The 18,631-nt window shown below is 40.8% G+C and overlaps 1 protein-coding gene across 1 annotated transcript in view; it reads left to right on the top strand.

The window, feature by feature from the left end:
- Window positions 1–17,618, top strand: part of tacr1a (tachykinin receptor 1a) — a 32,315-nt gene extending 14,697 nt beyond the window's left edge. The window contains exons 3-5 of the mRNA XM_059550835.1: window positions 11,083–11,233; window positions 13,345–13,541; window positions 13,853–17,618. Of these exons, the coding sequence (XP_059406818.1) occupies window positions 11,083–11,233; window positions 13,345–13,541; window positions 13,853–14,183 (679 nt within the window). The 3' untranslated portion in view covers window positions 14,184–17,618. The remainder of the gene's footprint in view (window positions 1–11,082; window positions 11,234–13,344; window positions 13,542–13,852) is intronic.
- Window positions 17,619–18,631: the final 1,013 nt, after the last annotated feature.

Here is an 18,631-nt window from a genome sequence, read left to right as displayed (position 1 = left end):
TAATAATAAGTAAATAAACATCAAAATCATTTTGCTGAGAATGAAACCACTTACCAGCTGCCGCTGTGTTGAAAATATCCTTTAGCAATTAAAAAATGCGCGTGAGGAATCGTCCCGTTCGGACGAGGTCATCGTCGTCAGGTGAAAGGTCATCATGTTGGTCATTTTATTTACGGCTAAATTATTATTAATAAATTGTACTAATATTATGATTGGGCGTGGGCAGGCATTTACAAAAGGGAATGTTATTACAAAAAAAAATTTGAGGAAATATTGCTTTGACTAAAGGGCACTAAGGGGCAAAGGAGCAGGTGCTCAAGTGAACCAGTTCTTTCGGACAGTTTGATCAAATAAAACCAGTTAAAAAAAAACAGTTCACCGGTTCTTTTGCGCTCGATGTAATGTCATTGGCGATGACCGCCCTTCATTCAAGCCTTTGGTTTACACACGCTTATAACATTAGCACAGAATCAGTTCAGAATCAATCACCAATAGAACCAGTTCGGTTCAGACGAGCTGTGAGTCAGTCTGCTTCACACTGAATCACACATGCGCAGTATCATCAGCTTCTCGGTTCTCGAATCGAACGCGTCCAACAGAAACGGTTCTCGTTCAGTGTACGAATAAATGTCGAAATAATTATTATTTATTATTGTTCTGCGTAGTTTGAAGAGAATTTTTTTAAATATTTATCCTGGATATATATATATATATATATATATATATATATATATATATATATTCAGGAAAGAGGGTGGGGGGTCAAATGGGGGGTCAAGGCATTTTTTGGCAGGGTCTTGAGACCCCCCAGGACCCCCCCTGGCGCCGCCAGTGGCTATATACCACATTATCTTTCCTAAAAAAAAAAAAAAATTCTAAGATTTGAATTCAGCGTGACTACAAAAAGTACATCGATGTATGACGTTATCTCAGCACCCCACCGCTGTTCTGACCATTTCATCGTGTTCTTTGGCTCTGTTTGATGGTGGTTCACAGACACCATATTCTCCCCCATCTCTACCTAAAAACTGACAGCTCACTAACAGCATGTGGCCAGTCTGTTGCTGCAGGCTTCATCTCTCTCTCCCTCCGTCTCTCTCTTTTCTTCCCAGCTCTTGCGAGAAAAGGGGGAAATTGAGCTCTCCTCAATCTGGATTCTGACAGGGTGTGCTCCGTGTGGCACTGATTTCAGCAAATTGCCATGAGACTCAACCAGAACTTGCAGTGCAGCTAGCTATTTTTTTTTTTAACCAGAGATTACAGAGAAAAAAATGCTCCACAAATATGAGGTCATATGAATTATTGGTTCTAATGAGGCGTCAGAAGACAGTACAATGCATGTTTATGACAAAAGACACAACTGGTAGCTGTTAAAGAAATTTAAAAAGAAGAGGCAACTGTGCAAAAAGGTGTAAAATAAATATTGTTTCAATAACACCACAATAATAATTGTATGTTTTTGAAATGAGAAATACCCATGTTTATAAGATATAAATGTAATATACTGTATGTAACAATATGAATGTCTTTGTCACTTTTAATCAATTTAATGCATCATGCTAAATTTTTTCAGGATTGTTTGATGAATAAAAAGTTTAAAAGAGTGTGAAATAGAAGTCACATTTACTTTGATGTTTGATACATTTTATGTATCCATGCTAAAGTATTAATTTCTTTAAAAAAGAAAATCTTAATAACCCCAATATTTTGATTTCTAACATTTTATGTTTTATTAATTTATTTTTCTCCATACAAACATGAATACAATTCATAATTTTTTTTACCTAGAACACAAATTACACCAAAATAAATAAATTTTCATTAATCTATATTTTATTACTCTCAAATTACTCATTCATTTGAATTATTCTTATTTATTGTTCACCATTATTTTAAATACTTTTTTGAACATAAAAATAGCATTTAAAGAGAACAAACTACATTCACATAAATAAATAAAGTTGAGTTCCCTTTCGAAGGGAACTTCGACAATACGTCATCGACGTTATGGGGAACGCCTCAGGCTTGACAGCTTGAATGATGAGCGTGCGACCTGGATATATAAAAAGGGCGCCTTGAAACCATGACAATATCCTTTTCGTCTTCAGGGACTGTTTTGTCTGATTTAAACGTCTGCTTACAGCGAAAATGAAACACACATCTAAGGCAAGTCCTAAACATTTTGTGAAATGTGTTGACCCGTGCCCAAGATATTTGTCACCGGGTGACACTCACGAGATGTGTGTGTACTGTTTGGGTGAAGAGCACGCACAGGATGCTCTTGAGGGAGTGTCCTGTGCAAATTGTGAGCGTTTTCCTATGAGAATGCTCCGCTCTCGTCGGGCTCTCTTCTCGAGGGAAGAGAGTTCAGCATCTGGTCCTCGCGGATCGGGTCCCGCTCGTGCCGAGGCTCCCAGATGGAGCTCGCTGACAGTCTCGAGAGGGGCGTTAACCTCTCGGACGTGTCATCGGCTGACGAGAGTGAGCTGCAGGTGGATGACGGAGACGATTCTCCTACTGATACTGCAGCGAGTGCTCTTCGGGCTGGGCAAGAAATGGCTGAAGAGGATGATTTAGATCCTCAACCTCGTCAGCCATCCTGCCCCGTGTACGCAGAGTTGGTGGAAGTTATGGAGCACGCCACTGACAAACTTCAGTTGCCATGGCGGCGTGCTCAGGGAGAGATCGTTCGCGGTTGTTTGGACAATCGGTTTCTCCCTGAACATAGACCACCAGCTCAGCAGAGCCTTCCATTCCTTCCTGATCTCCATTCAGAGATCGAGAGGACATGGAAGAAACCGTACTCTGCCCGTATTCATCAACATCAGTGGGGTAATTTCGCTGATGTTGAGGGGATCGGGGAGTATGGTTATGTGTCGATGCCACCCATTGACGAGACGTTTGCAAACTATCTCGTATCTGGGCGGGTGTCGACACTAAAAGCTCAGACTCTGCCAGAGGTCTAGTGTCGCCTCTCGTGCGCCCCCTCCATGGAGGAGTAGGACGCAGAGGAGGCGAGCCTCCCACAAGAAGAGGGACTTAAGGGAGGCCATTCAGCACAAGCGCAGCAACGCTCAGCAGAAGTAGGGTTTGATCTCCCTGGAGGGCCTTTTCTACAAGCCCTCTCCCTCTTCTTGACTCCCCAGGCGTTTACGTTACACCAGCCCTGGGGATGGGCCTTATGATGAGAACTATGTTCTGATGGCCCGCCGTAGCAACTGGTTGATGTGAGCGCCTCTTTTAGGCATGTAAAAGTGGTGGACCCCAGGTTCATTGAGAACTCTCTGGCAAGTCTTCACTCTGCACGCCGCAGGTGAACTTATTGGTTTTTTAAAAATTCTGTGTGTATAACTAACACTGATTTGTATTTCTCTACAGACCTTGTTCCCTGTATAAACCTAGGGGGTCATTCTTAGAGGAGCAATTAAAGTATTGGACTTTAGGGCCCTGAAGCCTCCCCCAGTTGGTGGCTAGAACGAATTAGGGAGAAGCTCAAAGAAGATTTGGCTTCCGTGCTGAGTATGTGATGGCCTTCCTGTCATAACATTTTATATGCGTGGTGGGCCACCGCTCATTTCTGTTTAGCCTCAGGGCTATTAGCCACCCAGGGGTAGACTAGTTGGTCTTCCTAAAAAAAAAAAAAAAAAAAGGAGAGCTTTTTTTTGCTTTAGGTTTAGACTGACGCTGGCGCTTCAGATAGATCTTCAGATAGATCGGTTTGTGACATTGGTATCCTGAGTATTCGCTCCCCTGAGCTCTGTAAGGTTTCAGTAGGTTGAGTGTTTCACAGCCTCTCAATCAAGTAGGCTGTGGCTCCTCTGAGCCCTTAGGTAGATCTATGCTTGTAGGTCGGCCCTCTCCCGGGCCGCCTCTGTAGCTGGCCTAGGCTATGCTAGGGATATTGAAGGCATTTTGCTAAGTATAGCTGCCGCATTCATTATTTGTTAGGCTTCCTCCCCTAGATTTCAGCCTCCTCCCTTAAGTGGGAGTTGTTGGCCAAGGGCCACCCCTTTCTCTGCATTCAGGGGTGATAGAGTAATGCAGGGTGGTAGCTGAGTAGGATCAGTCTGGCAGGGTTAGGCCATCTTTCGCTCTGCGAAGTGACAGTTCGTCAGACCCTGCTGAACAGAGATGTTTGGGCCTCTAGAACTGGCTCCACTCAGCCCGTTGAGCTAATCGCTCAACCGATGGGTTGAAGTGGGTTGGCTTGCAATTTAGCCCCCCGCTCCCCTAGGCTGGGCGCAGGACAAATCCCTGTCACGCTTTGGAGCCACTTGCAGGCCCGCTCCCTGTCTAAAATTGCAGGGACATATGGTTGTTACTCCCCCGCTAACTCAGGGTAGTTTTGAGAAGTCCATTCTCAGCTCTGTATTTATCTACCTCACACCACGATGGCTCCGGTTGAGCAGGGAGTTCTAAACTACATTTCATTCCGGTTTTTGAGCATTGCCATGGGCTGACGCCTATGCATTTAGTAGGTAGGCCCCTAATGGGGCCTCCACTAGGCAGAATGGTGTATGTTGTACTCCCCTGCTATAAGGGTATTGCTTTTTGCTGGGTACACTGCCTTTGGCAATGTGATTAGGTACCAGGATGCTATAGTAACAGCTTTCTGCCGCGAAGGCTGCACGGTTAGGTAGTAGGCCCCAGTAGGCCTCCTTGACCGGATAGCCCCCAAATAGGGCTCCTAGGCCAGCTCACCTTCGGTGGTTGGCCCTGGTAGTTCAGGCAGAAGGCTCACTGCCGAGTAGTAGGCCTTAACAGGCCTCCTCGGCGGTGGGTCACAACATTGTGGAACATACACTAGGACAAAACTACAGGAAAAGTTTTTTAATAGTATGGTTCCAGCAGTGTTCGTTAAAGTAGCAGAATAGACTCGCTATCAACTAGTAGGCTCGACCAGGCCTCCCTGTTAGGCGAGTCCCCAGCAGCAGTCACATCCAGCTGATTAGACTGTTTCAGGTAGTAGGCCTCTTCAGGCCTCCCTGAAGGTGGGCTCCCACATTTTGTGGTGGTCAGGTAGTAGGCCTTACTAGGCCTCCCTGTGGGTTAAATCCCACACACTGTGGTTACTAGGTGGCAGGCCCCACAGGCCTCCCTGAAGTTGAATTCCCGCTTTTTTGAACTATCAGGTAGTAGGCCTCATAAGGCCTCCCTGAAGGCAAAGCCCCAAAGACAGTCAACTGGACTGCCAGTCTGGCTCACTATCAGCTATGGTTTTCAGGAAGTAGGCCTCTCCAGGACTCCCTGAAAGTAAGCTCCTTCATGTCATGGTTTTCATACTTTGAGTTTCCACTTAGGGTGGTTTTCTGGTAACAGGTAGTAGGCCTCTCTGTAAGTGAACTCCCATGCACTGTGTTTATCAGGTAGTAGGCCTCACTAGGCCTCCCTGAAGTTGAGCTCCCACATACTGTGGTTGTCAGCTAGTAGGCCTCACCAGGCCTCCCTGGAGGTTTAGCTCCCACATACTGTGCGTTTCCACTTAATAGCATGGTTTTTCAGGTAGTAGGCCCCTCCAGGCCTCTCTGTAAGCGAGCTCCCATGTTTTGTCAGATACTGTGGTTGTCAGCTAGTAGGCCTCACCAGGTCTCCCTGGAGTTGAGTTCCAAATTACTTTGAGTTTCCACTTAAGGTGGTTATCTGGTAACAGGTAGTAGGCGAACTCCCACATATTGTGGTTATCAGGTAGTAGGCTTCACCAGGCTTCTCTGAAGGTGAGCTCCCACATACTGTGGTTGTCAGGTAGTAGGCCTCTTCAGGTCTCCCTGAGAGTAGTTTCACAGTGGTGCTGGGTTTTGTAAGCTAGTGGCTGCTTACTTTCAGTTTAGCAGTCCTTATCAGGCAGCTACCGAAGGTGAGCTTGCGCCCTGGCTCGGCTCAAGTTTTTATTCTCTGCTACGGGTTCCCTCCTGGACCCTCTTTATCCTGCTACAGCCTGGTTGCCTACCAGGTAGATCTTCTGCTCCCCTCACTGAGGGTCAATATGAGTATGTGGTCTCCTGAGTCTGGTCAGTCGGTCGTAGGCCTCTCATGAGGCCTCCCAGTTAGATCAGTCCTTAGGCCCTCACGGGCCTCCTCAGTGTTTTGAAACACAAACACTGGGTAGATCCGTGGATCGAGTAGAGAAACTCCCCTCGCTGGCAAGGGTTGTAAAGCACTATGCTGAGTCATACTCTCCAGGATATCCCGTCTCTGAGATCCGGGCCAAATGGTTCGCTGCCTGCTCCGCAGTTCCTCGGGTTGGATGCCTTCCTAAAGGCAAGTGTCCAGAGGCTCTGTCTTCGGACAGACAGGATGTGGCCAGACTGTAGTGTCTTATGTAGTGACACCAGGTCAGGCTTGCCTGGTGGCATTTCAGGTGGCACGTTCCCCTGAATAGTGACTGGCTGGGGTTCCCTCGGGTTCCCTAGCCACATTCCCTAGAAGGGACCCCTTCTAAGAAGTTGAAGTTGTGGTCCTAGGCCATTGAGCAGGCCCAGGTAGACCTTTCACTAAACTATGTTTATGGAGGTTTTCTGTGGTATCATATAGCTTGGGCTATGACCGTAGGGAGTGCTGTCACTGACAGCCCAGTGTGACCTAAGGGTGAGTGGTTCTAGCGTTCATTGAATTGCTGGTTCTGACAGTGTCACTGCCATTGGGCATGCACTCCCTTTAGCATGGCGGCGTGGGTATTTCGTTCCCCATAACGTCGATGACGTATTTTCGAAGTTCCCTTCGAAAGGGAATGTCTCAGGTTACAAATGTAACCTTTGTTCCCTGAGAACAGGGAACGAGACAATACGTCTCCCAGCCATGCCTCGGGGTCTGTCTGCCAAACAGTCCCTTCAGACGAAAAGATATTGTCATGGTTTCAAGGCGGCCTTTTTATATATCCAGGTCACACGCTCATCATTCAAGCTGATGAATCACGGCTGTTGCCGGTCAGCATGATTGCTGTGTGTTGATACTTGATTTCAGACACCTGTCACGCCTGAGGCGTTCCCCATAACGTTGATGACGTATTATCGAAGTTCCCTTTTCTCAGGGAACAAAGGTTACATTTGTAACCTGTGACGTATTTCCTTACACTTGTACTTATTTATACTTACAAATTTCTCAGGCTTTAGCTATACCACTGGCCACAACATTTTTCCAATTTGGGCATTTCCATAATTGGTCAAACATTTGGTGGTCGCGGTATGATGTGAATCATCGTAATGCTAAATAAGGAATTATCACCACACATGTAAACCACATCAGATGTTCCAGTTCCAGTTACTCCAATACTCGACTGACGTGTCCAAACCCTGAAAGAACAAATTCAAAGATTGTTTTTGCAAATGTTCAGGGAGGTTTTAGTTGAGAAGCTAGAGGATATACAGAGGTGATAATGAGGAAAAAACAACCTTTATTTGTTTTATAATTAGGGTTCCATCTGATAGTTTCATTGCGTACTTTTACCAATACTTGATCTTGATTCAAACTAAATACGGTAATTGCCCATTTCTCCCTCTATTGCAAATGTCCTCACAATAGCTGGTTGCTGTTTTTTTATTTATTATTATTATGATTCTTCTGGAAGATGAAAGCCATAAAGATTGTATTTGTACCTAAAGTGTTCTACCTTGGGTATTAATTCATTAGTCCTATCTGCGAGGCGTTAAAAAAGCAAACATTCTTTTAGCATGTTTCATTAATTACTCTCATTTGTCTTTTTGTGTGGGAAGGAAGTTGATAACAGATATATCATGATGTTCTTTATGCTCCATTTACCTAAATGTGCTGCTGGAACAAAACAGTAACTTGTATTTTAGATATCATTAGCGAGTTACTGCTGCATGACAGTTCCTCCTGTTTGCTCATGAAAAACACAGATACTCCAAATCTGAAAGGTGTAAACCAAATTGGAAGTCTGATCCTGAGCCATCACTTCTAACTGGCAGCCTTTTTTTCAGCACAGTTCTGTCAGATAATTTGTCATAGTGCAAGTAGAAAGTCTTGGCTTAAGATGCTGAAAGCAATCAGTCTAGCTGGCATATTGCTGCATCTCTTCATTACCTGTGAATGGTTGTTCTGACATATGGCATACTAATATGCTCAATGAATTAAAACCGCAAGTCACCGCTTAATTATAATATGTCATACAAGAACTTCTCAGTAATGTTGATCAGATTTCCACATCCACAGATGAAAAATCACTTTCTCTCTGGAATTTTGCTTTGCTAGTCTAAATGAACTTGAATGCATGAAAGTGCATGTGTGGCGTCAGAATGAGTTTCAAATTGGAGTTGGAGAAGATGGTTAGGTTTTATAATATTATTTTTCTCCTTTTTTTATGTTGTTAGGTAATCTTAAACCATCCATCCACATTACGTAATTGATATTCATCAACCAAACCTTTAAACTATTCATTAATTGATGTTCTGTGCAGTTGTATAGCCCTGTATGAAGAGATGCCAGAGTTGTATGTTTGCTCGGATATTTTACATTAGCTTTTAATATTAAGAAATAAATAGATTAAGTCTGTATAGTTAAATGAATTCGAAGTATATACATGACTGTCTCATAAAGATTATACAGCATTTTGATGAATATTTCAACTGTTTTAAAAGTCAAAAAAGTTTTTGATTTGATTTTCACCTTTTTTTTTATCCATTACAGTTGAGATTCAAACATTAGATTTACGTTATTTTGTCATTCACGGTTTTCACAAAAGTATTTCCACAACAAAATAACAACTGTAAATTGGCATAATTTCTAAAGGATCATGTGACACTGAAAACTGGGTGGCTGCTAAAAATTCAGCTTTGCCATCACAAGAATAAAAATTACATAAAAAATATATATTCCAATAGAAAACAGCTTTTTTAAATTGTTATAATATTTCATCATATAACTGCTTTCTACTCTATTTTGATCAAATATCAGTCTTGGTAAGCATCAGAGACTTTTTTTTCAACAACATTTGAAAAGATCTTAATTATTCCAAACTGTTACTTCTTTAAAGTAACATCGTAACCTGAAACTAGAAAAATAAATGTTAAACTTTCTTTCTCAGTCTCTCGCCTTCTCTTTTCATTCTCTCAGAATCAGAATCAAAAAGAGCTTTATTGCCAAGTATGCTCGACACCTGTTTTCCTGATTGCACTTAATTGCTAGTGAAATAGTGAGTGAGGTATAAGCTGTGGTCAGCAAGAGGTGACTAAACTGCCTCATCAGAGTTCTTTGGTTCCGTACCTGTTTCTTGGTTCCGTACCTGTTTCAATCATCTTTCCTGGACACATTCTTTAACATCAGCCATGGAGAAGCTGTTAGCGTAGGCAAGGAGTGGATGGATGGGGCCAAGTCCAAGTCTCCTGCTGAAAGCATTCCACCTGTGTCACTAAGTAATATGAAACAATGGAAGTCTAATTAATCATGGCCTCGTTTTTGAACTCCCTTATGGAGAGAATTACTGAAAGCAACAACATTACAGAGAACTTGTCTCTTCGGTTGTGTTCAGATTGGCAGGTGGCATTCCTGATACGAGTATCTCTCAGTCTGTCCCTCAGGGCATTTCCTGCAGCGCCGCTCTTAGAGAACATCGCCAGTTTGATCATTTTGGAGAAAAGGGGATTTTTTTATAGGAGCGCAGTCACAAAACCCAATCTGAAATTGATTTGTCTCATGAATATCAATTACAACATGAATAGATGGTTTAAGGTTACTTTAAAATTGGGCTATTTAACATTAATGAGGGCTATAGTATTTATGATAATATTATTGTTCATACGTGTTTGTGATTTTTCATCTGGATGTGGAAATTTCAACATTATGGGGCAGTTCTCTTAAGAAAGTAAATGCTGTATTGTCATCTGGCTGTGGGTTTGCAAGTCAACGCTGTGCATTTTAATAGATTGAAACTGTAAACTGAAAGAAACTGATGCAACTTGGTTTCTGTGTTTCCTTGTTACAGGTTTATTTAATAATTCATGCATTAAGCACTTTGTAATTGCTTTTGAGGTATTAATATGAAGTAATATATTCATTTTTGATATATGACTTCACTTGTCTGTGGCACTGTGTTTGATTCATGATCTTAGTTCTTTGTTAGACCCAGTGCATTAGGGGTAAGAAATGAGCTGTGCCTAGATTTCTTGGACAGGAAGCATGACTCAAGTCTGACAGAGATTGGGCAAAGCAAAATGTTTTAAAAATGGATAAAACTGTGAGAGGAAATTTCACCAAGAATGAATTGTGCCAGCTGATAACGTCATTTATTTGCACATTTGCACATTTGCATTATGCACCCAATTCACTAGAGGAATGATTACAATTACATGAATGCATTTCTCAGATGATTTTAGTAACTGAAATAAACCATTTTATGGAGACAGACACATTAACTTGTGGCCATATTAATACTAATACTAATTAATTCCCTCGTTTTAATTTAGTAAAACCATGTAACAAATTCCTAATTCATAGCTACAATATTTTTTTTTTCTCGCTCCATATCATGTAATAACACCTGTTTTTTCATTCTCACAATTTGAAGTAAACAAAAGATCAAAAATGAGAGTTAAATTAAACTGTTGTGGATGGTTAAATTAAACGGTTAAATTAAACCGTTTCCTGCTGGTTTTGCCCATTCCATGAAAAACAGAAAAGTGAGTGATGTGACATTCAGCCAAGTATGGTGACCCATACTCAGAATTTGTGCTCTGCATTTAACCCATCCAAAGTGCACACACACAGAGCAGTGAACACACACACACTGTGAACACACATACGAAATAGTGGGCAGCCATTTATGCTGCGGCACCCGGGGAGCAGTTTGGGGTTCAATGCCTTGCTCAAGGGCACCCAAGTCATGGTATTGCCGGCCCAAGATTCGAGCCCACAACCCTAGGGTTAGGAGTCAAACTCTCTTCCACTACTTCCCCACAAATTAGAATATTAGAATTAGCCAAAATTAGAATAGCCAACAGGATTTCAGGTGTTATTGAAAAAGAATGCTAAAATCCCATGCAAATGTAATTATCTATTATATATTATATTATATTATATTAATATAAAACTATTTTCTTTCTTTCTTTCTATCTATATATCCTTTTGAAGGTATTTTGTGTGCGTAGCAGTGCTGATTTACTTCCTCCCTCTCCTGGTGATGGGCTGTGCTTACCTGGTGGTGGGTTTGACTCTGTGGGCCAGTGAGATCCCAGGAGATTCATCTGACCGTTATCAAGAGCAGCTGACCGCCAAACGCAAGGTCTTCATCACATCATCCTCTTGCTCTTCCTTTTTTCATCCTCCTTTAAGCCCGTGACATTTGCCTACACACAGTCCAGGTCAGACTCTGAACTCTGAGTTAACAAAGCAGACAGAGTTCACACGCAAGGGGAGGAGGGTCAGACGAGGCTGCATGAAATAATCACTATGAAACTCACCCGCAGTGAGAAGGTCCGTCTGCTTCTTTCATCTGTATTCTCTGTGTGTATGTGTGTGTGGCTCAGTCACCACACTTGAAGGATATGAAGTCAAGATATGTTTCCTCTCCAATATCTACTGTACATATCATTGCAATAGCATTTTATTCCTCACCATTGTCCTCTTGTTCTTCACACAAAATATCTTAATCTATTTTTCAAGTAACCATTGTTATGATGACACAGTGTGACATTCTACCTCTGAGCGCCTGTTTGTCCCCATCTTCTGAGTTTCATAAACATCAAAGAGCCTTTGACAGTCTGCTGGTGACTGAGTGATTTGCTACTGCATACTCTGGCTTCTGGCAAAGTGTGTCACTGTGGTCTTCATGCTGATTTCAGGCCCATTTCAGGGTCAGGAATCACTAGCATTGTAGAACATGAGTAGTTTAAGGCAACTGACCTACCTTTCACAGACCTGGAGTAGTCGAGACAGATGCAGCTTATAGACAGCAGTTCAAAGGCAGCTTTTTTATGGTAGAACAACTATGATAAAATAAGAAAGTCAAAGTAGTGAGCAATAAGATGCATTAGCTGAAAAATAAGATGTTATTTAAAGGTGTACTCAGTATTTTTTTTATCTTTTTTTATATACTATTACCATTTTGGACATATGCTGAAGAAACATGAATGCAGCATCACACAAAATATTTTGGTTATTAATGGCATTGTAGAAATGCATGATTCCAGAGACATTGCCCAACTTATTTGTAACTTTACTGCATTACTGCAGCTATTGTTAATCTGAATATGCAATGCTTCAGTTGTCATCTGCCACAATCATGAACACATTATCAAAAGTATTGCATGTTCTTGCAGAAAATAGCTTACTCCTGCATTGAAAAATATGGATAATAAGGTGATGGGACATTAACTTGAATAAAAATGAGTGGGAAAGTCCTGTCTCACAAGAGCCAGATGACTGTTAGTACACTCATGAATGTGCATGGATATTAACCATGCCAGCCTGAAAAATAATGTGTGTGTAGTTGGAGTTAAAGAAGCCCAATTCGTGCTATAAATACCATTGTTATCAGATTTTATTCCAGATTTAAAGGTGTTATTTAAATGTACCTCTGACACAGTTTTTGAAATGCTGAACTTCATGAGGCAACTTGCTCTCTGTGAAAATTACTAGATTTGTCTAATATGAGTTTACCTAATATCAAACATATTTTTCAAAAGCACTATTCATTGTAATGAATAGCAAATGAAATGCAAAACTTGTTTTAATTAGGGAAAAATGACTGAGTGTGCATTTCAAGCTATAAAGCCTTTAAAGCTTTAAAGCTAATCAAATGTATGATTTTAGTGCCGCTAGCAGCAGAAAATGGAAATGCAAATATTAATGGGTTTCCCAAATACTCTCACTGTCCTCCATTTATCAGACCAACAAGTAGTCAGACCTAAACTAAAGGCAATGGGTAAACAGTGTCTCTATGTCGGGCTGACACATTAGATTACACTTTTTTTTAATGGAAAATCAATTGTTTCTTCACATTACTGTAAGCTGGGAGAGAAGAAAACCTTTTATCATAGAAACAGTAACCCTTAAATATAATTTATGTAATTGAAGCTATTTTCAAATATATTTGGCTCGTTGATAAATGGCTCTGCACAATGCATATTTTTAGCTTTATATTTATTATGTTTTAATGTGATTTTTAATGACATGTTGTCATGCTGCTTGCTGGTGGTAAGTTAAGGCCAGTGAACCAACTGAAAGCTGTGAAGAAAACTATTAGGGAACATTTCGTCTGTCAGCATTCTGCCAGTTTTTGTGCAATGTGGGCAGCATGCAAAACCCAGGCAATCAGCTTGAAGGACAGAATATGTATTTATAGTCATACAGCATAACCAGTATTGAAATTTCCTCTTCTTGCCTGACCCTCAGGTGGTGAAGATGATGATTGTGGTGGTATGTACGTTTGCTGTTTGCTGGCTCCCCTATCACGTCTATTTCCTGATTCACCAGTTCTACCCATACCTGTTTGAGCATCCCTTCATTCAGCAGGTCTATCTGACTATCATGTGGCTGGCAATGAGCTCCACTATGTACAACCCCATTATCTACTGCTGCCTCAATGACAGGTAATTTCACCTGGAGAGAAAACACAGTAATTGACGCGCACACACATACACACATGAACGGCTAGCTCTTTCCAGAGACCCTGTAATATTCGCTATAATATCATTATTGTTCAAAATGATCCATCTTTTTCTGCCATGAAATGCAGTCCAAAGCTGTGATGTATTATTCTCTAATGTATCGTGGTTTTACCGCCTCACTCAGACTCCATCACAGAAGCCTTTGAAAGACAACAAAGAATTATTATCTTCAACTTTAAGCACATCATCATCATGTGTCTAATCGTCTCCTACATTTCTAAATGTCTCCTCAGGTTCCGTGCCGGATTTAAGCAAGCATTCCACTGCTGTCCATGTGTCCCTGAGGGATCCTACGAGGGTCTAGAGCTCAAGTCCACCCGGTACCTTCAAACCCAGACCAGTTTGTACAGGGCCAGTCGAATGGAGACCACTGTGTCGTGCGTGATGCAGCCGTGTGAAGATGGCCAGAAGGTCACGTTTGGGAGCATCAGAGGGGCTGCTGGGAGGCCAGCAGTTCACAGCCCCTCCAGGGAGCTCACCTCCAATGGCTCGTCATCTCGCAGCATCTCCAAAACCGTGTCGGAGACCTCCAGCTTTTACTCTAGTAACAACCTACAAGAATGAGAGTGCAAAAGCACAAGAGTCAAGGAGATCGAATGCCACTGTTTTAGTGGAGATGTAATCCTCTTCAGTTCTCCCCCCAGTGTAAATCTTGAGGATTACCTTGAGTGTGTGCAGATGTGTGTGTTTTAGCTGGTTGAGTACACACACGCTAAGCGTCTTCAATTTCAAACGATCCTTCATCTTTCATTCTTGTGACATTCTATTCATGAGGTTCATAACTATGATTAAAGGAACATTTACATTGATTTTTTTGGAAATGCTTTCTTACCACATCTTAAGTGATGTACATGACATATTGCTTTGCGCTGGCTTAAATGAGAGCATGATTGATCGATTGTGCAATCACTGAAGACATTTTAAAAGTTTACATTAATGGACATGTGATGCAGTGGAACACTGAATTTATTGAATATGACCACTTATATTGGTCTTGCTAAAAACAACCCGACTATAATAGGAATAGGAATATCAGCGGAAGTACCCGTCTTAGTCCCCCGAGTCTCTAAAGATGGCCCACCCGGCTAAAATGATACCAGAGTACATGTTGTTTCTTTAGTGCTTTATCTGCAGGTGTGAGATTACTGCAGACTTCACAGTATATTTTCTCTGTAAGCACCTTCAAAATCGCTAAACTGGCTGAGACTGAACAAAAACAGGGCAGGGATCATACTATTGAAAATGCTTCGGTGGTTTCATGGTCAGTTAGAGCAATGATCCAGCCTGTGAAAGGAAAATGAACCGTGTCAGTTGCCAATATCAACACCTTGTAGCTACACAGGCAAATACAAAAGAACAATATTAAATGGCTTTTCAAGGTGTGCCTGGAAACACAAATGCGTGGTGGTGAAAGCTCTGAATGCCTGTCCTGATTTTGTGTGCTCTGAATAATAGATCTGGAGAGGAACATATGTGATGCGCAGAGAATTTTTGTACTAGGGATTTTTTTCTTCTTCTGTCGATTATTCTTTTTCTCTCCCTGTCTGCTCTTTTTTCATAATTGACCCTTTGCTATGCTCTGCCCCTTAGTTACTGTTGCCAACCTGGTGACTGTGGCTTACTCCTTGGAAAGAGCTATAGATTGGAATGAAGTGGTTAGAATTGATTAGATCTTATTTTTATATAGGATAAAATGAATAATGACATCTTTTTATCTGCTTTTTTAAATTATGCACTCAGTAATGTGATAAAATGCTGCAGACACTGCAAGTTAAAATCAAGCCAAACACTTCTCAGTCAGCTGAAAAGCAATAGCGAATACATTAAAACTGGTACTTTTGAACACTACAATGACATAAATTTACAATGACATTTGCAAGAAAAAAGGGAGATGAGCATAATAATTACCATTACAATTAAATTAAGTACTATTGCAATATTCCTTCATATAAAATCTATATTAGCACTTCTATAGGTGTTGCGGTCGAGAACGAGTGTTTCTGAAATCTTGGCTACGTTTTCCAAATGAATTATAAACAGTGAGTAGATCGTTAAATCAGCGGCACCAACAGACTCTACTTGCGCTTATGATGCTTTTACAAAATGCAATCCTGAATGATTCAAACACTCACTTATAATACTTACAAAGAAACAACAGTTGCCTTCTTTGTAAAGATTCGAGTGATTAGGATGAACCAAATCATATCCACTACTTCTGAGTCGATGCGACTCAAACTTTGGAGTCAACCTTCAATTCACAATGAGTCCATTCTTTTTGTGATTTGACTTCCATTTCAATCTCTAGATACCTTTTTGTGTCACTTGACCTCTGGCAACAAAAGAATAATATGTATTCAAGAATCTCAGTCAGACGAGGAGGTTGGGGAATGGAGTGGGGGATAGTCAACTGATGCCCACAGTTGCCAGATGTGATTTTGGTGGCTCATTTCGAGCTGCGCCTCTGCAGTGCCTTTCTATGCTGCAAACTCAGATTTTTGCGAGTCTGGATGGACACAACAGTTGCTGACTTCTGAGGTATGATTAGTCATTAGGCGGAGCTTAGCCAAGTGCCAATTCTGTAGTTATTCTGTTGTACAAGCATTCACACGCTCACATTCCTCTCAAGGCCAGAGTAAAATTAGCCCTTCAGGCACCTCCCTTGATACAGTCACAGCAATATGATACTGAGGGTACACAGGATTATGGGACAAAAGGGGAGGTTGAAGTGACCACCTGCTGCTGTTCTTGACTGGGATTGTGACAGTGGTGTCCGTTTTCCAAAACAGAGGTCCATGCTGTTCTTGTGTATAATTGTAACAGACTGGCTCGTCACATGATTGTGGGTCTGAGCTCTCATTGTTCAAACAGTGGCAGCAGGCTTGTTATGGTGCAATATGTTCAGAATTTTTCGGACGGTAAATGACTGTGATCTGAATGTGCCTGACTGTTGGGCAGGTGCTGACAGCTTATTCCAGGAATAAATTAACCACACTCTGTTCCTGTTCCTTCAGAACTGTCTGTGATGCTTATGCTCCATCTGCCTTCACACTATATATATATTTAAATACATATAGGTTTTTTAATGTTTTTGAAAGAAGTTTCTTATGCTCACCAAAGCTGCACCAAATCAGCATTTTAGATTTCTGAAGGATCAGTTGACACGGTGTAGACGAATGGCTGCTAAAAATGCAGCTTTGCAGTGACAGGAAAAAATTACATTCTGTTTAAATATTAATAATATTTTACAATATTACTGTTTTTACTGTATAAAACATGTGTTGCCTTGGTAAGCAGAGACTTCTTTAAAAAACATTATTATATATTATATGTATTTTATTTTGTCATAAAAAGCAAGGTTTGGAATAACATGAAGGCAAGTAAACAATGACCGAATTTTCAGTTATGGGCAAAGAATCCCTATAAGATGAACATAAGGAATGTCTGATGAGAAAGGCATATAGGTAATCACATACATAAAAGGACTAATAGGTTTTGCTGATCTGCCAGTTGGGGTTTTGTGGCACCTCTGTCTGTGGACCATATTTATCTATGCAAGTGTGAGCACAGGAGGATTTGCTCTTATCAGCTCAATCTCTCTATAATCAGAGTAATTACCCAAGAGAAGAGAACACAGAGGGGAGGACAACAGCTTTTTATGAAAGCATTCACACACAGATTCATCCACCCTCCATCATTCCTCACATCCCTCCCAAGGCCATTCTGCATGGCTGCTTAATTTCCCTCAAAGTTATTATTCGTGTTTATACGTAAACATAGTGAGTGAGAGTGTGCATGTTCAAACATATCTCTACATGAGTCCAGCTGGTATAGTTCATCAGTTTTTCCGAAAGAAAGATGCGCTTTGATTTCCATCCAGCACAGGAGGCCTGGACTGCTGGTCCCACTGACTTGAAATGTCCTAGAAGACTCTGATCACAAAAATTCTTGGCAATGGTTTCATTAGCTTTCAAGGGGTCAAGACATCATTTTAAAGCCTTTTTTTTTGTCGTAATTTAGTTTTCCAACATTTTGAATTCATCAAGCCATTTTGCTGCTGTACTGCTGTATTTTTTTTTTTTGCAAAAAGAGTACCAGCGCTTACTTGAGTGTTGGGGATTTGTTGTCTAATAAAGTTGGCGCTGCTTCATCTTTCAGTAACACTCTCTTTGCAAATGTGAAAGCTTCACAAAACAACATCTGAGCACTTATAGGTAAGGTCAGGCTGAAATGATTGGGACCTTCAGTTCCTTTAGAAGACCATGCAGAGTCTCAAATGCCTCCCCACATCTTTTATCATATGTTTTAAGCCTTTTATCGTTCATTTGTTTATGCCTTTGGTTACTTTCTACATCAAACTTTTTTTATAAGATTAATTGGACCCCTTAACCAGACATTATTATATTATGAAATGGTGTATACTGTATATCATTACTTTGATTCATATATGTTCATATGTATATTCATATTTGGAAGTACATCAACATCTAATCAGTTAAGAACATAATTGTTAATGACTTAAAAAGTTTTAAACTTACGTTGCCTGTTAATGAGCTAAACAGTATGTAAATATTTCTTATATGCTTTTGGCAGTGGTTTCCCAAATATGTGTTTGTATTCTATTATAAAAAAAGTTAGATTATTATGTTGTGTGACTGAATATACATCAACAAAATGAACCAGATATGGCTCAACTAAACTTTCAGTATACCAGTGGGCCAAGTTGTAACTAAAATAATAGCCATACACTTTTGCTTTTAATGTCGTGCTGGCTTGCTCTCATTTATGCATGCTTTTGTAAAGGATTTTGTATGCATATGCTACTGTATGCTTTATCTAAAATATCTGTATTCAGGCCGGTGTGTGCTCTGAAGAAAAAAGTTTGAACATCTCCATTTGGCATTAGAAGTCATGAAGCAAACCAAGCAAGTTCAGCTAGTTAAGACAGATCACGTTAATCATTTATGACACACGGAATGAGCCATTGAAGTTAATAAGCAGAGAGAAAGACAAAA

This window comes from Carassius carassius, chromosome 5 (assembly GCF_963082965.1).
Source record: "Carassius carassius chromosome 5, fCarCar2.1, whole genome shotgun sequence".
Classification (NCBI taxonomy): Eukaryota; Metazoa; Chordata; class Actinopteri; order Cypriniformes; family Cyprinidae; genus Carassius; species Carassius carassius.
The sequence above is the reverse complement of the archived record's forward strand: the minus strand, read 5'-3'. Positions and strand labels throughout refer to the sequence as shown.